This window comes from Phodopus roborovskii, unplaced genomic scaffold (genome assembly GCF_943737965.1).
Source record: "Phodopus roborovskii unplaced genomic scaffold, PHOROB, whole genome shotgun sequence".
NCBI lineage: Eukaryota > Metazoa > Chordata > Mammalia > Rodentia > Cricetidae > Phodopus > Phodopus roborovskii.
The window spans coordinates 16,920,594-16,936,640 of NW_026125278.1; the positions used below are offsets into that span (position 1 = coordinate 16,920,594).

A 16,047-nucleotide genomic window follows, 5' to 3' on the forward strand; every position below is an offset into this window, starting at 1 on the left:
TAGTACGTGTTTCTTGTTTCTTGCTTGATGTTGTTCTTGTTGGTTGCAGTTCTGTTTTTGTGTATGTTATTACCCTTTCTTTCTCCTGGACAATACTTATTGTATGTAGTTTTGTATTAGGTTTAGAACCTTCTTATTTAGACAAAAGAGGGAAGTGTTATGGGAACTCACTCTGCCAATAGTCTTGGGGCAACAAGCTCTAGGGGATGGTCTTGTCTGCTATGTGACAACTGATAACCTGGAGGGGAAGCACCTCTGGATCTCTTGCTCTGGCTTGTGGCATGGTGGTCAAAGACCAAGTTGCAGAGAGGTAGAGAGGGATCAGTGGTGGCATCTGCTTATCTCTGTATCTGTGAGTTTGTCTTTTCATAGTACCCCTTAATAAATTGGTTATCATTCTTCTGTGGGTTCTTGTTTCACCCCTCCATCTCAGTGAGAACAGAATACAAAATGTCACTTTTCACAGATGCATGTATTGCCATCTCAACCTTAAGTGGACTTTCAGAAAGTCCCCATTCATTTTCATCAGATCATCACCTGTTCCTACCTAACATTTCCTGTTTAAATTGTTTACTTTTTAAAGTAAAATAAATTTTGTGAGAATAGGAACTTGGTTTGCTCAATAATGAACCCTGGTACACAGAAACCATGCAGAGTGAACAAGTATACCAATTTATATACTTTACCTAAAATCCAGGGGCTTACATATGATTTTCCCCAAATGGCAACAAAGATTAGTAAAGGGGTTGTTTATTAAGTTTCCAAGATTTATTATACAGATGCATCTGAGAGATGTGTAAGAAGTGAGTTCTTACTTAAAAGACTGAAAAGTATCCAGAAAATGCATGGAGCAGACAGAGGACCCCATTATTCACTGACACACATTTCTAAGAGTAACAGACATGCTAAATTTCCCTTGCGAAACATTTTAAACAATAGGGATTTGAGTAAGAAAAGAAATCTGAATCTATTTTCTCTATAAGAGCTGTTTCTATTCATTTGCCCCTCATTTTCCTCTGTCACGCACCTGCAAACTCAGTCACTATAAAACAATCTGTCCACATGAATGTCAAAATCTCTAGAATTTGGGGAACGATACTTCAAGAACAAGATTAAACAGTCAGTTCTTATTACGTCTTTATTACTTACACACATACACGAGACAGTTTTATTATTAATGTAGTTTTATATATCCAGAAAACACTATACCTTGCACACCGAAAGTTAGAATAATGTGCCCCAGATACTGAGAGAAAGTAAGAAAGTAAAAAATGTGTTCTTTTTTCTAATCTTTATTTAAATTCAGAGGACTTCCTATAACTACGTGGTAGGCAGTACTTATATAAAATAACAAATTACAGACAACCCCATATTTATGGGAGACACAAACTCAAAAATGTTATAGTCAACACAAGACAGTGTTATTGGTCAAATAGCAGTTTTTATGTTCCATATTTCAAATTTAGGTCAGTTTTAAACTTGAGCAAGTCATTTGCTAGTTCTCAAACATGATGATTGTTTAATTGATTAGTATAGAGATGTAAGTAGTCTCTTCTATTTCAAAAAGATTCTCTTTTAGAGGTAGGAAGAAACAATCAAAGATCATTCCAATTTTCATAAACTATAATCACATCTGTTATTTAGCACCTCTCAACTTGTCATGTTCCATCCACATTTCCTTTGGTTACATTAGCTTCCACAGTATAAGAGAGTGTCTTGGCTTTCAAATAATTATATTTAAATATTTAGCAAACATGGTATTAGACTAAGTAAAAACTATCAAAGAATTAAATGAAAATCAATATAATTAAAGATATGATATATCTGGAATATTGGAGGACACATTGTGTATGATAAGTATGTGTGTATATGGACGAGCGATCAAGTGGGTGTGTTTGCATGGGTGCTTGAGTGCTTCCGGTGTATATATGTGTTTATGAGTATATTATATGTGTGTGCATGCATATGGTGTGTGTGCACACATATGCCTGCCTATATGCAAACTACCCCATTACTACATCATGACCATGACATTCCTTATAAGAGAACTTCACTAGGTATTATTTGAAGATGAAGGAGTTTGTATCTTGAGTAAATGTCACTGTTAGACTGGGTCTTTTGGGGCCACTGACTCAGATTGTCTCTGTACTGCTGAACCTGGGCAGTCACCTCCAAGTCTGTTTGCTGTACTTTCCACATAAAGTTCTTCAGCCTGTTCTTGGTTTTATGAGCCAGCAACTATTCATCTTTATCTAACGTGGCCATAAGAAACAGGACAGGCACAACTGTAAATCCACAATACACAGTAAACCCATAGCCGCTGGTAGGCAATTTGTTTTGTTTATTATAATATTGAATTTGTTATTATTTTGAAGAAGCTAATAATCTTCATTAAACAAGTTTATTTTCTTATTAAAACGAGCCTCCATGTATGTGTACATTTACATGTTGGTGCATGTGTGTGTGTAGGCCAGAGGTCAATGTTGGGTGTCTTTCTTTATTGCTCTTATTTGGGGACAGTATTTATCCCTGGTGCATTAACTGGCTTTTTGGAGCTTATTTCCTATGGAGGAGTATGTTGTTTAGCCTAGATACAGGGGGTAGGTCCTTGGTCCTGTCCCAAATGATGTGACAGACTTTGATGGTTTCCCGTGGGAGGCCTCACACTCTCTGAGGAGTAGATGGGGGGGGGGGCAGAGGGAAGGTGGGAGGACTGGGAATAATGGAGGGAGAGAGAACTTGGATTGGTTATGTAAAATGAGATTGTTAAAATAAAAAAAATAAAAAAGAGTTTCATGCATCTGAGGTAGAGGAGTGGGCTTCTCAAGAGTGTCCAGATATTCCTCTTAGCTCAAGAGTTATAAAATACCTTGGCTTTTAAGAAGCCAGTTAATATATATTCTGCATTATCTTGTCTTGGTTATAACTGTAGGGGAAGAAACTGAAGTCTGTTCACATCTGCCATAGGGAAAGAAGCTGTGGCTTTGGGAGCTCAGCCTTAGTAACATGACTACTATATGACAATTGTTAAGTTGTGCATTTTCTTTTTCCTTCCCATCCATTGGTGAGTTTATTTAACCGCAAAACATTGGGCAGGACAGAGTACATGGAAAGCAATTGCACAATGGGTAAGAAAAACCCTGGCCTTTCTATTCTCACAAGAAAACTCTGTTACATTTCAGTGGTTACTACTGATTTAACCTTAAATTATTGACTTTAGAACATTATTTTTTTATTGAATTAATTAATTTATTTTACATACCAACCTCATTTTCTCCTCCTTTCTCTCCTCTTATTCGTTCCCCCAACTCCAATCCATTCCTCTGTTTTTGTTCAGAAAGGGGCAGGCCTCCCATGGGTATCAACAAAGCAGGAAATAGCAAGTTGCAGTAAGATAAGCACCTCCCCTTGTATTATGGTTGGGCAAGGCAATCCAGGATGAGAAACAGCTTCCTAAGAGCCAGCCAAAACTTTAGGGACAGCCCCTGCTCCCATTGTTAGGAGTACAAGTAGACTGAGCTACAGAACTTTCACAGATATGTAGAGGGTCTAGGTAGGTCCCATGCAGGCTCACAAGTAATTGCTTCAGACTCTGTGAGTTCCTAAGAGTCAGATTAGTTGTTTCTGTGGGTTTTCTCATGATTTCCTTGACCCTTTTTTCCCTCTCTTCAGCAGAATTCCTGAGCTTGGCCTGATGTTTGGCCGTGGGTCTTTGCATCTGTTTCCATCAGTTAATAAATGAAAGTTCTCTGGTGACAATAACGGTAGTCACCAATCTGATTACTGGAGATGGCCAGCCATTTCAGAGTCTTAGCTGGAGTCATCCTTGCATATTTCTGGGAGTTTCCTTAGCACCAGGTTTTAAACCCAACCCCCAAATGTACCCCATATCCAGTTATCTCTTTCAGGATCCTTCCCTTCCTTTAACCCCACAACTAGATCCCTCATGTTCTAATTCCCTCCTACCCCCGGTCCACCCCAGGGGAAAGCCCCCACTTTGGGCCCTGCTTGTTACCTAGCCTCTCTGTGTCTATGGATTGTATCATGGTTATCCTTTACTTAACAGCTAATATCTGCTTATAAGTGAGTACATGCTATGTTTGGATTTCTGGGTCTGAGTTACCTCATTCAGGATGATTTTTTTTTTCTGGTTCCATCTATTTGCTTTCAAATTTCCTGATGCCAGTGTTTTTAATAGCTGAGCAATAGTCTATTGTGAAAATGTACCACATTTTTTGATTCATTCTTTTGTGGAAGGACATATAGATTGTTTCTAGTTTCTGGCTATTATGAATAAAACTGCCATGAACATAGCTGAGCAAGAGTCCTCTGGGTATATGCCCAAGAGTGCTTTAGTTGGGTCTTGTGTTATGCTGAGTCCCAGTTTTCTGAGAAACCACCATATTGATTTCCAAAGTGGCTATAGAAGTTTGCACTCCCACCAGCAATGGAAGAGTATTCCTGTTCCACATCCTCTTCAGAATAAGCTGTTATTTGTATTTCTGTTCTTAGCCATACTGATAGATATAAGATGGAATCTCAGGGTTGTTTTGATTTGTATTTCCCTGATGGCTAAGGATGTTGAACATTCCTTTAGGTGTTTCTCTGCCGTTTGAGATTCTTCTGTCAAGAATTCTCTGTTTAGAGAGTAGGAGGTGATCCTACATTCAAAACAGCTGGACAAAGCAGCCTTACAGACTACAGCCAGGATTTCTGAATCTTCTTTGAATCCCCCATGACAGTGCCCCTTACCAGCAGGAAGTAGTTTGGAAAGAACAACGCCCAAATTCCCAAATATTGTGTATAAATGTTTGTTTTCATTTAATTGGACTTTGTTATATAAATTAAAAAATAAAAACATAAATAAGTATCAAAAAACAAAACAAAACAAAACAAAAAATAATAGTAAAGCATTGCCTTGAAAAAAAAAAAAGATCACTTTCTTGTTTCAAATCACTCTTAGTTTTTCTTTTCTTGTGGTGAGTGAATGAACAAAACTGTAATTGATTACAAAGTTGCAAAACCCTAACAGAAGTTCTGTGACTTCAGAGAGACTGTTCTAGCTGTAGAGATAGATGTTCACAGAGATGTCCAGGGTCAGGGGTTGGACAAATGTTTGCACAGCTATTGTTGCTAGGTAGTCATCACTTAGAACTATCCCAGGATTCCACCAAATCTAACTTTAGTTAGACTCAGCATATTTTTTTAAGGGAATCGTACATATTCCAGCTCTGGCTGGAATGTCTGGTTAATGTCTACTTTTGATTTTTTAGATCTAACCCAGGAACCTAAACTCACCCTCCACTCTGTCCCCACTTTTTACTTTATGTGTGGGAGATGCTGCCTTTTTCTTGATGGAAAAACTGAGGGAAGTAATGCCTTCTGGACCAAATGGCACTGTTAGGATCCAGTCTGGGTTCAAAATACAACTTCCCAATCTCTAAAATATCTGGCAACTTTTGAAGTAAAATATTTCAGATTTAGATCTATTCTATTTTAGATATGGTCAACTTGATTTAATTCATCAAATTCCCCTTTTATTGTAATTTTGGTTACACAATGGCTTTCCTTAAATGACTCTCATTCTCTTTTACAGAGATTTTGAATGTCAAGAACTTGCTTGTAGTGAGATAGCCACCCCGCCCACACTTGTACTGACCACACCCATTGGGGCATGGGGATATGTAACGAGTATGGGTTTTTCCGCCTGCCGCCAGTCTTGTCCCAAATAATACACAGAGACTCTGTATTAGATATTATACTGTTGGCCAGTTACTACTTTCTTATTGGCTAGCTCTGTCTTAAGTATTAACCCATTTCTGCTGATCTATGTATTTCTCTTACCGGGGAGCCGGTGGCATACTGCTTTCTCCCGACTCTCCATCTTGACTCCTCCTTACTACTTCCTATTTCCTCCTTGTCTCCTAGTCCCTCCTATCTTCCTTTCCTATTGGCCAACAGTGCTTTATTATTAACCAGTATGAGAAACATATACAGAATGACATCTCCCATCATCTCCTCTTTTCTGTCTAAATAAAAAGAAGGGTTTTAACCTTAGCATAGCAAAATATATAACACAACAGTTATCAAATAAGAATCACAGTTAACAATATTTAGTCCATTAACATTTATCAAGATTTAAGAAACTATCAGGTCTTGATGAGGTTGAAGATTAAACTATCACAACTATTATTCTCTCTTCCTAGTTAGATATATTAGGTACTAGACTTACGTTTTCCAGCTTAGGACAACTCTATTGTAAACTCCATTATGCCCTCACCCTAGGACTAGATATGTAGGTCATTTTGTTCTCGATTTTCCTTTTCTTAGAGCACACTTGTTATTCACTGTTTTGTATATAGTTTTGTATTAAGCCTAAATCTTTTCTTTAGACTAAAAGGGGAATTGTAGTGAGATAGTCCTTCTGTAGCACTGACCACGCCCATTGGGGGGTGGAGCCATGGGCGGAAGTGACCTGTGGAAGGAGGTCGCAGGGTCCAGGTAAGGCGCTCTCTTTCTGGCGTGACTCGGACAGGAGAGGATCGGGTTGAATTTCCTGGTGTTCATCTGTCTAGGTTGTAAGTTATTTCTCCCTGAATAAACATCTATTCGGCCTATTTGTTTATCCTGATCCTTATTTACCGCGATAGGGATAGGTGTGGGCATGACCAGTGGAGTCTAGGTCTGTGTCCCGACCAACCAAATGTACTCACTTACTTCCAGGTCAGGGACAGAGATGATCTGAGGACATCCTTGGAACAGGAGCCAGCAGCAGTCGTCTGTTTCTTGTGTAAGTGAATTCTCCCCGAATAAACCTCAATCAGCCTGTGTTGTGTCCCAGAATCTTATTACCTGCATAACTTGCTTATATTTTTCACGGTACTATTCAATTCATGTACCTGTTCACACACTATTTTAATCTAATATATGCCTATTACAGTTTATTATTCCATGTACGTCTCTACTTCCTAATTCAAAAATAATTAATTAATTCTTAATTAAAAAGCAAAGCAGTATTGAATTATAAACAGCATACCTTCTGTCCTTGTGGGAAAGGCATGGCTTTTACACTTCTACCTTTTACTATAGAAACTAAGAACTGCAGAGGGAACTATTCGAATTAGAATCTTCCTGTTCTTTCAAATCTATTTTCAATTCTTTTCTCATAGCTCTTGACATATCTTTGCAAACACCGTCAACCCCGACTCATTGTTCTCTACCTATTATATAACATCTTATAAAAGTCAGTTTGGATTGGGCTCTCCATTACAGGAAAGAGAGAGTCCTGACTTACATTATCATTCTTTGGGGGTTTGTTTCTTATTTTCCTACTGTTTCTGTAAAATTACAAATATATTTTTGTACTGTTATGATCATATCTCAAATGTCAAACAATTCAGGTCATTATATACTTCAGATGAAACCAAAGAGGCTGCTCTGTGGGAGTGATAATTCCTTCAGAGAGAGGTCTCTTTTACAGACCTTAAGCAATTACATAATATGTAATATAATGTAAATATGTAGAGAGTAGGAGACAATTAATGATTTCTCTCCTATTTAAGTATACAGGAAATATACTGAGTGCTTGGTGTACTTATGTTACTTTTACTTTTTGCTAATTGATTCTTTTAATTAATAGGATCGACAAATTATCTTAGATTTTGTTTCCAAGCCTACCTAGGATCCTAGTGAATCACAAATGCATACTTCTCAATGGTTTTATGTTTTGCTTTTTCTGATGCTTGCATTTCAACAACGCTGTGTTGTAACTTGGGACAGCTGACACTGTCTGATTTTCCCTGTCTTTTCTCCCTATGTCCCTCACGCATACCATTCTTAGAGCTCTGGGTTCTACACACTTCTGTTTCCCTTTTCTTGTGATAATGCTGTCCTGATTGCTCATCTATGTTTGAATAAGTCCTTTCTTTACCTCCTTAATGGGATGGGAGGGGGTGTCGGGGGCATGGGAGGGAGGGAGAGGGAACTGAGATTGATATGTAAAATAAAATACATATATATATATGGAACTCTTTTGTGCATAAGCACTACAGAAGTATTTGGCTTCTGTGATACATTATTGCATACTTGTCTCCAAAATTTCTTTTGTTTTCTGTAATTAGGCTGCCAGATCCTCAGGAGCAGAGACTGACCTCTTCCTAAAGACTCAAGTACTATGTAGCAGAGAGTATATATTAAACATATAGTTCCTCATTAGCTCACAATGTTTAATGTTTTCACTATTGTCCAAAACTAATTTTTTGTACATCTGTAAAAATATTTTAATATGAGATTGACCTAAAGCTGCTAGCTTTAGAAAGTAAAGAGAGATGGTTCTGGAGTAAATAGAAATTAAAACTCTCTTTCAATACAAATGTATCCAATGTGATATTTAGGACATAATTTTTAAATTTTATTGTCTTCTTTTTAATTTAGAATTTAAATTTAATTTCAACCTCTAGTTTATCTGCCAAGCTTATATTGGTCTAACCTAAAACCAACAACAGTTACCAAACCCTTGTGCTTATTTTTCTAAATTACAGGAACTCCACATTTATAATTTTTTTTAAACTTTTGTGGTTTTACTAATCAAGTCCCGCAGTGCAGTACATGAAACTCTGTTCATGTCTAATGTGAGACACCATACCTGTCTTCCCTGGATGCAGAGTGACTAGGCATCACTCTGCTGCCTAGAGGTTCACATCCAGTGGCAGAGAGAACCCCCTTCAGTGCAGCCTCTTCCTGAGCTGCAGCCTGGGGATTTTCCTGGTGTTAACCCACATGGTCAACAACTTTTTCTAGGCTTGACTCAGATCTCTGAGCAAAGACTCAGGATTGCATATTCACAGTTTACATGGTTAAAAATGAAATAGGTTATTTTCGAAGTAAAAATTAAATATTTTCTAATTTGAAACATTTTATAAACACCACAATTTATAATCTCATGTAAAAATAATTTCACAATTTGCTTCTGTTAGTACATTGAAATATTTAATAAACTTTTTTTTTTTTTGCGTATGGAATGCACTTTCAACTATTTAAGTCTCTTCACTGGTAAACGCCAAGCCGCCTCCTTAAGCTAGTGATTTATTTAGGTAACTAGTAGATGCTTCTAACTTTGAACTTCTCTGATGTGTGACTTTGGTTTGCTTTAGTCACTTCCTTATTATTTAGCAGAAAATAAAGTCACAGGAGACCCGATTTTCCTTATGATGGCAGTGTGCCTATGTACAGTTTGATACAGTTTTGATTAAAATATTGTTACGTGCAAACACACAGACTAAATGTTTTCCTTCTTTTGTGCCCATGCTAAGTAAGCGCTCCACTAATAATGTCTTCCATACCTACCTGCAGTCTATCATGTTTGGAATTATATTATTTGTAAAATATATTAGACTTAAAAATGAATAGTTCAAGGTTGAAAATAAAGTGTTTTACATATATATTTATGTTTTCAAATCAGCATATTTTCTTCTCTTTTCTAAATATAAACTCTCCCTCGTGTGTATTGTGTGTCTATTAAAATGTGAACCCGGGACTACGGGATTTCTCTTTATAGACTAGAAAAACTCCTTCTGTAGCCCAGGCTGTTAATTACCAAGGTGGAAGGCCCTGCTGTGTTACCTGAATGGGAGGCAGCTGTGCATCAAATTCTACGATGGAAGGCTGGGCTGTGTCAGTCACCTGGACAGAAGGCCGTGATGGAAGTCTGTTCTGTGAGAGGCTGTGATATGTTAATTACTGGACGGAAGGTGTCAGCTATGTGGACTGAAGGAAGGCAAACTACCTCCATGCCGACTCTCGGCATTAGGAACTTAGTCTTCAGTTTGTCAGAACTCACCTTGGGCAGCTCCTCAATCTGATTGGCATCTAGATAGAGCTCCTCTAGCGTGCGCTCGAAGTTGAAGACCTCCTTGGGCACCTGTTGCAGGCTGCAGTGGGAGTAATCCAACACTGAGATGATCTCTTCCTCGCCGCGGAAGCAGCGGCATGGCACCAGACGGCCAATGAGCTTCCGTTTGGTGGTCATCTCCAGGCACTGCACTAGGAGAGAACACACATAGATGTTTAGCCCTGATGCTCAAGGAAGGCTGCATTCTCAGCCAAAGAGGCTGACTACAAACACTGTAGTGTGCATGGGCTACACGCATCATGCTCCTAAGTCCTTTATCTGGCCCTCGGAGTGGAATCAGGCACAGGGCAACTTCCACAGAACCTTTAACAATAGAGTGTCCCATTCCTGTCAAAAGAGTCAAATTTCACCCCAGAGTTTATGATGTCCTTTTTGGCCCAAGCCTATGAATGACTTTATTGGAGCCCACCCTCTCATTGAACACTATCTTCATGAAGTATACACTGTTGGAACCATAGAACCCTGATTCACATGGAGGAAAAGGATTTATACTCACATTAGAAATTTCTAGAAAAATCCTGACATATCTCTCTTTCTTATGCCTTCAAGTTAAAATCAGCAAAGGCCTTGTAGGCCATGATATCATTAATACTAAGCTTATTTTATAGGTGTCCATGTCATTTTCTCCCAGGGTAAGTTCTTGAGGGCTGCAGAACTATTTTGGTCCTCTTGGTATCTGTTTTATTGCTTCACAATTCATAACTATTTATTGACTATACAGTGGTAGGTGAAGATATGAACGAGTAAATGAATGTTTGGAGCTCTACCCCTGATCACTATCTTATGGATATACCTTAATATACATATATATACACACATATATGATACTTTTATATAAATCTTAAATGTACATCACTATAGTTTAATGACTATAGAATTAGTATTAAATGAACATTAATTCAATCTTTGCTTTTAATTTGTGGATTTTTTTTGTGTCTCTGTGTGTGTGTGTTTGTGTATGTGTGTGTGTGTGTGTGTGTGTGTGTGTGTGTGTGTGTGTGTGTGTGTGTAGGCCAGAGGTAATTGTCAGGTGTGATTCTTAGGAACCATTAACATTTTATTTTGAGATGAGTTTCTCCTTGGTGTGCACTGCTTTCCCAGTGCTGGGATTACAAACCTACATCATCAAACCTGGCTTCTTTTAAAAAAAAAAAAAAAAAAAAACATGGGATTTGGGAGTTGAACTCAAGAACTCATGTTTGTGTGACAAGCACTTTACCAACTGATCTATTTCCCCAGCCTGTTAATTAGGCTTTTGTAGAATAACAAGTTATTGCTGATGTCTTAGCAGTTAAGAGCCCTTGCTGCTCTTGCAAAGGACAAGTATTTTGCTTCAAGCATCAACTTTGGGCGATTGTGCAGGCATCTATACACCCCTCCCCTGCCCCACAGCCTTTAAAATTGTTTAAATAAAAATTAATGACACTTATTAAAAAGTTATATAATTTCATTTTTAAAGTTGCATAGTTTGAATCAGATTTAGGAGCTACCAGGTACAATTTACTTGAAAGCTGCTGGGTTTTCACCCAAGGATGTCTTTAAGTCTTGTTTAACTTCTGAAATTAGTTCAAGGATATTCTGGGGACAAGTTAGCGAATGAACACTTACAGATGGTTATTTTCACACGGAAATCTGTAGAAAGCTAAGTAAAAACCTTAACAAGATGATTTTCTTTTCTCTACCACCTTTTATCATTCCAACTCTGATACCATGTCTAGGGAATGAATCACAAGACTTGGTAACTATTGTTTTACCAATTTTGTTGAAATTGTGGGATAGTGGAACATCTTGTCTCTACCTGGAATCTAGCATATATTTAGCGTCCAATAAGGGCCCTAACAAGTGAGTGCCATGCCTTTGTTACCTGGTAAGCATGTGTGCAGTACTCTAAAGTTGTAAAGGTAAAGATAATAGACTAAGGTTGGTGGGCAGAATCGGCAAAGTTGTGGTGTGGAGCATAATTCTGTGGGAGTTAAAATTTGCATTTCTTTATTTGTGTGTGTATCTACGTGAGTACATAGACATATGTATATGTGTGCAGGCGAGTCTACCTGTGTAAATACACAGAAGCTGGGAGAGATTTCTTCAGTCTCTTTTTGTCTGTACCTTTGAGGTGGTATTCTCCTGGGACCTGCATTTGCATTTTCTCCTCTAGGCTAGAAGCCAGCAAGTCCCAATGATCTTCCTGTCCCTGCCCCATGTAGAGATGATGTAACAGACAGGCATGGGGCTGGCTTGGTAATAACCGTTGGAATAAGAATTCCAGCCTTCATGATTGGACAGCAAGGACTCTTAATCAATAAAATATCTTTCCAGCATCTGCATTGGTGTATCTTTTGCCTGTTTTTCTATGTATCCTTACTGGTTCAGTTTCCAGAGTTTCTTCCCGATGTGGCCACACATTCCCTACTGTGCATCAGTACTCTGAGAATGCTGTCTCTCTGCTTTCATCTGGAGCCTTTGCTTATGCAGACCCATGCGGAGCTTCTCTTTACATCTACAGTTCCTTCCTGTGTTAGAGCTTCTATTTTCTAGGTTGTAGGTCTTCTTCCAAGATTTTATTCCTTCATTTTGGCAGAAGATGGCTTCCATTTACTTGCTGAGACAGTGTGTATAGTAGGTACTTTTTTTTTTTTTTTTTTTTTTTTTTTTTTTTTTTGGAGATCCTGCAGTCTGAAGATGGCTTATTTTACCCACAAAGGATTGAAAAGTTCAGCTGAATATACATTTCTAGGTCAGAAATACTTTTTCTTCATAAATTTGGAGGCACATTTTTGGTATCTTGTAAGAAAGCCCAATTTCATTCCTATTTAAAGACCCATTTCACACTCAACTTCTCCAACAGAAAGTTTTAAAATTTCATCTCTGATTTTAAACATTCATGACAATGTGCTTTGAGCTTTCTTAATTTGTGCTTGACTCTGATGCATTTTTCCCTTCCTGAAATTCCGTTGAAGGTTGTTATTTAGCGGATGCTTGCTTTCCCTTCATTAAAACAATTATCTTTCCTGAAATTCCTCACTAACTGGATGGGAAAACTATTTCTTAGATATAACCTAAAAGTAAGATGCTTATTCCCTAGTAATCTCTATGTCATTGTATTTTGATTATATTTTCCAGGAAGTTTTCTCAAGTTTATTTTCTAATTCCATGTTGTAACTGGCCTTGAATCTGACAGTGTATTTTATACTTTATGAGAGTTATATGTGGTATCCAGGGGGCCCTGCTTTCACAGCTCTCTGTTTTTGTGTCAGAGGTCTATGCGGTCTTCATTTCTCTCAGAAGACGTTGACTACAGACTTTCCTTCCCTGGTCCTTGCATAGCTCCCAAGTTCCACTTTATTTGTTTCCTTTGGTCATCTTCTCTAAAAATAGAGGATTTCCTTAAATATCCAGTGATCTATGGCTGTCCTCCAATACTGAATGATGCTCTAAATGGATAAATAAAGCTTGTGTGCATGACACGTTTCATTTCAGGATGAACTGTCAACAAGCCAAAGAAAATTCCAAAGAGTTCTGGTCATCTACCTGAGCTGGAAAATTGCTTCTTTGTAGACGCCAGTTCCTACTTTTGGTATAAACTCCCCTGCTCCATGTGTGCATGTGTTTGTTTGCTGTGGTCATATGAATGACTACTTCTGTGTATGTGTGTGCCTTAAATGCACGTGAATGTAGAAGCCATAGCTACCCTCTGGTATTGTTGCTTAGGACTCAATTGCCTTGTATTTTGAGACTAATTCAGCTAGCCTGTCAGGACTAGGGAATCCTCCTGTCTTTGCCTCCCTAACCTGGAGGTCACACGCATGCATTACTATACCTGCTATTTTCACATGGGAATTTTACATGGGTTTAGAGCCTCCTGCTTACACATTAAACACTTAACTCACCAAGTTCTCTCTAGCTACTCTTCAGTTTTTTGCATGTTATTTGTCTTCAATTTTCATAAACTGGAAAATGATGGGAGATGTCATTCTGTAAATATGTTTATCTTATTGGTTAATGAATGAAGCCTTGTTGGCCAATAGGAGAGCAAGATAGGTGGGACTAGGAGACAAGGAGGAGTTGGAAAGAGGAGATTCAACATGTAGGACCAAGAGAGTACAACTTTGGATCCTCTCTCCAGTAAGACCATGTGGAAACACTTAGATTAATAGAAATGGGTTAATATTTAAGACAGAGCTAGCCAATAAGAAACACTAGTAACTGGCCAACAACTTTATATCTAACACAGCATTTCTGTGTGTTATTTGGGGCTGGCGTGGCTGTGGAACCAGGCTGGTGGGAAAACATGCTCGTAACAGTAAAATCAACTCTTAACTCTTATACCTTAGAGATTATTTTATAATGTAGTTAGCAACGGTTTTGTGTGTGTGTGTGTGTGTGTGTGTGTGTGTGTGTGTGTGTGTGTGTGCACTACATCTTACTCTCTCTTCTAAAACAATGTTGAAATTACATAGGAGTGTCTCCTCATGTCTATACAATAGACATATACATATACTTTGAATTCCTTTTAGTCCAGTGGAGTCTTGCTAGTAAGAATAGATACTTTGAAAACATATATATTGGGATAGTGGGATGTCTGGGTGAGCAGAAGTGTTTGTTACAGGGGCCTGATGACCTGACTTTGATTCCTGGAACCCACATAAATGTGAAGGAAAAAACTGAATCCTGAAAATGGTCCTACACATATACATACACACACACACACACACACACACACACACACACACACACACACACACGGTGTGTATGTATACATATACATACGTACATACATATATATATATATATATATATATTATGATGTATGATGTATATATACGCACTATATATACACCTATATAATATTCACATACTATATGATATATAGATATACATAATACATATATGCCAAACTCCTCTAAAAAAAGAAAATTCAGATAAGGTTAAGCATCTCCTTGCTGTAGCTACTTTATAGTTCTCAAGATGAATCTCAAGGGAAACTAATTTTCACTGTGGCACTACTAAGAATGATCTGGTCCTATTCTTCCATACCCACACTCAGTGTCAGCCATACTTGGCTCTATTTTTCACATCATTTCCTGTGTCCTATGCGTTCCTGGCTTCTAATTATCTCTTCTTCTTCTTCTTCTTCTTTTCCTTCTTCTCCTCTTCTTCTTTTGATTTTCCTCTTTAATTGAAAATAGATTCTTTTCTCATATAGTTTCTCTTCCCTCTGCTCCTCCCAATTACTCCCTCACCTTCCCTCCCTTCTAGAACCACCCTCTTTCTATCTCTCTTTAGAAAAGAATGGGCTTCTAAGAAATAACAACCACACATGACAAAATAAAATACAATAATATGAAGCAAAAACTATTGTATCAAAGTTGGACATGACAACCCAATAGGAGGAAAATATATCCAAGTTCAGATACAAGAATCAGAGACCCGTTGGTTCTCAATCAGGAGTCCCATGAAAAGACTAATATGTATAGCTATAGCATATATGAAGGGGACCTGGTGCAGATTCATGTAGGTCCTGTGCTTGCTGTTTCAGTTTCTGTGAGTGCATGTGCATCTTGGTTAGTTGATTCAGAGGGGCTAGTTTTTCTGGTGTTGTCCATTTCCTCTGGCTCTTACAATCTCTCTGCCTCCTCTTCTGCAGGATTTTTTTGAGCTCTGAGGGGAGGAATTTGATGGATACCTCCGATGTAGACACTCTCTCCACATAATGTCTGCCTCTGTGTCTCTATATCTATTCCTGTCTGCTGCTGGAGGAATCCTCTCTGATGATGACACGTTAGAGCACTGTTGTGTTTAATTTTGAATAATTTTATTCATTTTAAAACTTTTTTTTTTTAGAACAATAGTATTTAGTTTTATCCTAGGTCTTTGGGCTGTCTAGTGCTTGGTGTACGGTATGGGTTACTTTTGTGGAGTGGGCCTTAAGTCACACCAGACATTGATTGGCCACTCCTGTAAGTTCTGTACCATCATTGCTGTAGCATACTTTGCAAGCAAGACAGATTTATGTCAAAGGTTTTGTGGCTGTGTTGATGCCCATGTTTCTCTTTTAGTAGCCTGAAGAGTACCTTCCTACAGCAAAAAGACTAGAGCACAGGGGCGAGGGTTCCATGGAGGCACCAGGTCAACTCTTC

General features: G+C 38.1%; 1 protein-coding gene across 8 annotated transcripts in view; it reads right to left on the reverse strand.

Moving 5' to 3' along the window:
• The window catches only part of Lrrc7 (leucine rich repeat containing 7), a 439,615-nt gene that overhangs the window by 242,985 nt on the left and 180,583 nt on the right, over positions 1 to 16,047 (reverse strand). For all 8 annotated transcript variants that reach the window (XM_051195799.1, XM_051195785.1, XM_051195793.1 and 5 more), the window contains one exon: positions 9,839 to 10,041. In XM_051195799.1, the coding sequence (XP_051051756.1) occupies positions 9,839 to 10,041 (203 nt within the window). The remainder of the gene's footprint in view (positions 1 to 9,838; positions 10,042 to 16,047) is intronic.